This window comes from Triticum aestivum, chromosome 5A (genome assembly GCF_018294505.1).
Source record: "Triticum aestivum cultivar Chinese Spring chromosome 5A, IWGSC CS RefSeq v2.1, whole genome shotgun sequence".
NCBI lineage: Eukaryota > Viridiplantae > Streptophyta > Magnoliopsida > Poales > Poaceae > Triticum > Triticum aestivum.
The window spans coordinates 679477141-679481291 of record NC_057806.1 but is presented as its reverse complement, the minus strand read 5'-3'; the positions used below and the strand labels follow the sequence as shown (position 1 = coordinate 679481291).

General features: G+C 45.0%; 1 protein-coding gene across 1 annotated transcript; it reads left to right on the top strand.

Annotated features, from left to right (window-relative positions):
- Window positions 1-2421: 2421 nt before the first annotated feature.
- Window positions 2422-3798, top strand: LOC123108372 (uncharacterized). Its single transcript, XM_044530176.1, has 2 exons — window positions 2422-3174; window positions 3301-3798. Exons 1-2 carry the CDS (start codon window positions 2467-2469, stop codon window positions 3340-3342), a joined length of 750 nt encoding a protein of 249 aa, XP_044386111.1. The 5' UTR covers window positions 2422-2466; the 3' UTR covers window positions 3343-3798.
- The last annotated feature ends 353 nt before the right edge of the window (window positions 3799-4151 follow it).

Below are 4151 nucleotides of genomic sequence, written 5' to 3'. Positions count from 1 at the left end.
CTTTTTCTGTTTAATTCTTACCGGTTTTTGATGGGTTTTTGTTGATTTTATTTTATTTTCTCGTTTCATTTTCCTTATCATTTTTAAGTGTATGCGTTTATTTCCATTTTTCTGTTTTAATTTGTGAACAATTTGAAAATTAATGAACATTTGTATATAAAAAAGACCTATATTTAGGAATGGAGGGAGTAGTACCGAAATTTAAAAACGAAAAGAAAAACTAATAAACACCGGCAACTAAAACATGCAAAAAAATACTAAGCTTCTAAGCCACGTTTGAACAGATCACAGAATCTTCCGAAAACCCGCTCCCAGGAAAAACAAATTGGGCCGGCCCAGCTAGTGATCGGCAACTGCGAAACAGATCGGGATATAGCTCTCGCGTGGCAGGGAGGCCTGTTCACCGTAGCGATCCTTAGAGATGGATAGTGTACGAACGCGTGGATGGCGCAACCCAAGTAGCCCTCCCGCTTTTGGATAAAAAACTGGCAGCTAGTCAGACTTACAAACCAGGTACCCATTTTTCGAAGATTTAAATATGTTTAGAAAAAATGCTCATGAACTTGAAAATGTTCAAGTGCCTATATTACCGGGGCAGTAGTTCCCCCTTTTGCCCCTTCTCTCTCGCAACTAAGGAGGCGAAAGGGAGTGCTCCCTTTTCCACCGATCCTGCCGGCAAGGTCGCAGGCCCCTGCCTCCTCCGCTCGCCATTGGCGGCGGGAGGGGGTAGGGAATTTGGATCTGCGCTCAATTGGTGTATATAGGGTTAGTAGGGGTAGAGTTGCGCGTGCAGCCGACTTGATGGAGGTGGCGGAGGCGTGTCGAATAAGGGTTCTCCGGCTCCATCTCCATCTCGTCGTCATCTTCGGAGCCGGCGGTCGGGTTGTGCGGCTGGCCAGGTTGCATCGGTGAGACAGAGGAGCCGGTGTTGCCAGGCCTTTTGTTCTTCTAGTTTCCCCTTCGTCACGGCGGTGGCCTTTCGGCGCTGTCGTCAAGCTTGGAAGTTTGTGCAGGTATATGTGTGGTTTGTGAATTTCGGATTTGTTCATTATCGCTGGCATGGGCGCCTCGACGTGCTCGTCGCTCTTCATGCGGGCGCAAGTGGTGGCGCTTTGCCGATCCAGTTCGTCTCCGGCATGCTGGTCCTACTGCGGAAGATGGTGACTTCGCGTCGTCAACAGTCCGTGTGCATGACCAAGGTTATCACTGGCTCCCGGAGGGAGCGGTGGCGATGGCGGCGGCCGCGCGCCCTCATCCCGTGTCGGCGATGTTTCTGGATTGGATCTCCAGAGTGTTTGTTGTAATTTCCTTATCTTGTGGAGTGTGTTGTACCACTGCTTACTTTTAATATAATCTGAGTCCTTTTCACAAAAAAACTTGAAAATGTTCATACAATTTTGAAATGCTCGTCTTTACAAAGAAGTTCATCAATATGAACTACATACGGAGCAAAATGAGTGAATCTATAGTCTAAACTATGTCTATATACATTCGTATATAGTTTTTTATTGAAATCTCTAGAAAGACTTATATTTAGGAATGAAGGGAGTAGTGTCCTTTGGGATTTCTTGGTTTTCCTTTTTTTAGTATATGTCTACTTTTTTCAATACAATTGTTTTCCAATTTTGTACACCTAGAAGATTTTTGTTATACATATTGAACTTTTTCTAAATACATGATGAAGTTTTTCAAAAATACATGTTAAAAAATTTTCAAACACACATGGAACATTTTCTGAATGATATGAAGCTGATTATTTAAACTATGCGTCATTTTTTCACAGTTTCTATATTTTTAAATTGTCGCAAACTTTTTTTTAAAACGTGTGAAGTTTAGTTTCAGATGCCACATATATTTTTGATTGGTGTAAAATATAGTTTTGAATTACATGGTAATTTCTTAAAAAAATTGGCACGAACATTCTTTTGAAACACATGACTATTTTTTAAATGTCTCGCGGGCAAGACTTTTATGCTGTGTTAACATTTTTCTAATACATTTGGAACACTTTTAAAATTTATAAGTAAAATAAATTCTGAAAATATGTATTTAGTATAATTTCAATATGATTAAGAAAATAGCAAAACAAATAAAAAGAACTAATGAAGAAGCAGAGAAGAAAAGCGAACTATCATGCAGGAAGGAACTTTGTGCCTGTCCTCTATCGATGGAACTTCCCCAATCTATATCTATGCTTCTGGCTTTACTAAAAAAAAAAGTATGCTTCTGGCGCACCGCTCGATTTGGCTAGCGGCCACGAGAATGCATGATCGTGGCGTCGCGCTGTAGTAGATTCCAATCCAAAAAAGAAAAAAGAAGAAGCGGATTTTCACCAGACGACACGACTCACCTGCATGCGCTGCGCTGCCCATATATGCGTGTCATGCCCGTGCTCAGCCCCAGTCCGATGCATCATGCACCACCACACCCGTCCACTCGTCAAGCTCCCACGCTGAGCCTGAGCGCATGGAGAGTAGCAGGTCGTTGCGGCACCTCGCCGAGTACGATGACTTCTTCTTCGGGTGGCTCGACGACAGCGCACGGCACTCGCCGCCGTCCTTGGACCACCTCGTCCACGGCGTCGGTCATTCCTTCCAAATCTCAACGTCGTCCTCCTTCATCGACTTGTACCCCCGCGACGATCTCTTCTCCATCGACTTAACCACGGCGGCGAGTGACTTCGACTTCGACCTGCCGGTAGTAGACGATGCCGCGCCGTCCCCGATGATGCCGCAGATCAGCGCGAGCCGCCTCCTCCCCTGCGAGCCCGGAGGCGGCTCCGGCGCGCAAGAAGACGGCGACGAGTCGGTGTCGGTGATCACCAGTCGGTATCATCACTCTGCGGACGCCCCGAGCGCGCCGTGGTTGTCAGCCTTCTCGTCGCCGGTCTCCCACTCGGCGCGGAGCACGCTAGTCTCGCTGAGTGCGTGCTCCATCGCGACGAGCAAGCACGCCAGGCCGCGGCCGGCAGCGTTGTGTGCCGGGAGGCGGCGCGCGGGGTCGTCGCCATGGAAGGTGCTGCGTTTCCTGATGCCCCTGTACCGGAAGGTCAGGGCGATCGCGCGGAGGCACAGCAGGTTCACGTTGGCGCGCGGGGCCACGTCGAGCGTCGCGTACCACGGCAGGGCCGACACGGACGTCCATGACGTCATCCTCTATTGCAAGAAGTCCAGCGTAAGTGCATCTCAACAGTGGCGCGCGCACGTGCACACGCGCTCATTCGCGCTTGCTGATTTTTTTCTTCTTTTTTTGCGGGGATTCGCGCTTGCTGATTAATGAGTAATTTCATCGCTGTTTCAGGGATCAGGTGTGCAGGAGACTAATCGCATGTCAGCCACATGATCTTCTAAATCCGTGACAGGTTATCTTCTCCTGTATCGCAAAAACACGACGTTTTGGAGGTTTCTATACTGTACCTCGGTCTCAAAATATTAACACGATGTTTTAGCCTACAAAAACATCTTATATTTTAAGATGGAGGTAGCATGTAACAAAAAAGGAAAATAAAATATCCTAACAATATTTTTTTGAGGTAAGATTATACATATGATTTTTTTTCAATTTCTAATCTGTATAACAAAATGTTATTTATTTTTGATGAAAATGGTATTGGAAGCCTTGATTGAAAAATATGTATTAATGAATCAAAGAACAATGTACACATTTACAAGGCTTGCCAACTACTACCACTTTGGGTAGGGTCAAAGAGAAATAAAATGCTTGTAACCTATAGTTGTAAAAACTTAGGGGACAGATGCCACAAAGGCAGCAATAAAGTGCTTGCATGCTTCTGTAAAATTTTAACCGAGGCCATATTCAAAACGTCATGTCTTTGTGATACGAAGGAAGAGTTGTATGGTATGGTCTTTGTATTGTGTTCTTTAAGTGGTCGTGTGTGTACGTGTGCATGTGTGTTACGAAATGATTCATTACTATGTGAGTATGTACTCCCATTCCCCCACGGTATTATGAATCAATTATACCATTTTTATTATTTTAATATATTTTGTTAATAATTACTGGATGCCCCTAAGTGAGTTGTACGGAAAAGATATATGTGACAGTAAGACAAGGTATATATGATGTTGCAGAGGAGAGACGGTTTTCTAGCACATCCACCGACTGTCATCACCTAGCTCTTCGTATCACTG

What these genes read in the sequence shown, in the direction of transcription:
- LOC123108372 (XM_044530176.1), top strand. Translation starts at nt 2,467, where the DNA reads ATGGAGAGTAGCAGGTCGTTGCGGCACCTCGCCGAGTACGATGACTTC. An exon ending in TCTATTGCAAGAAGTCCAGC is followed by an intron (nt 3,175 to 3,300) that starts GTAAGTGCATCT and finishes TCGCTGTTTCAG; the next exon opens with GGATCAGGTGTGCAGGAGAC.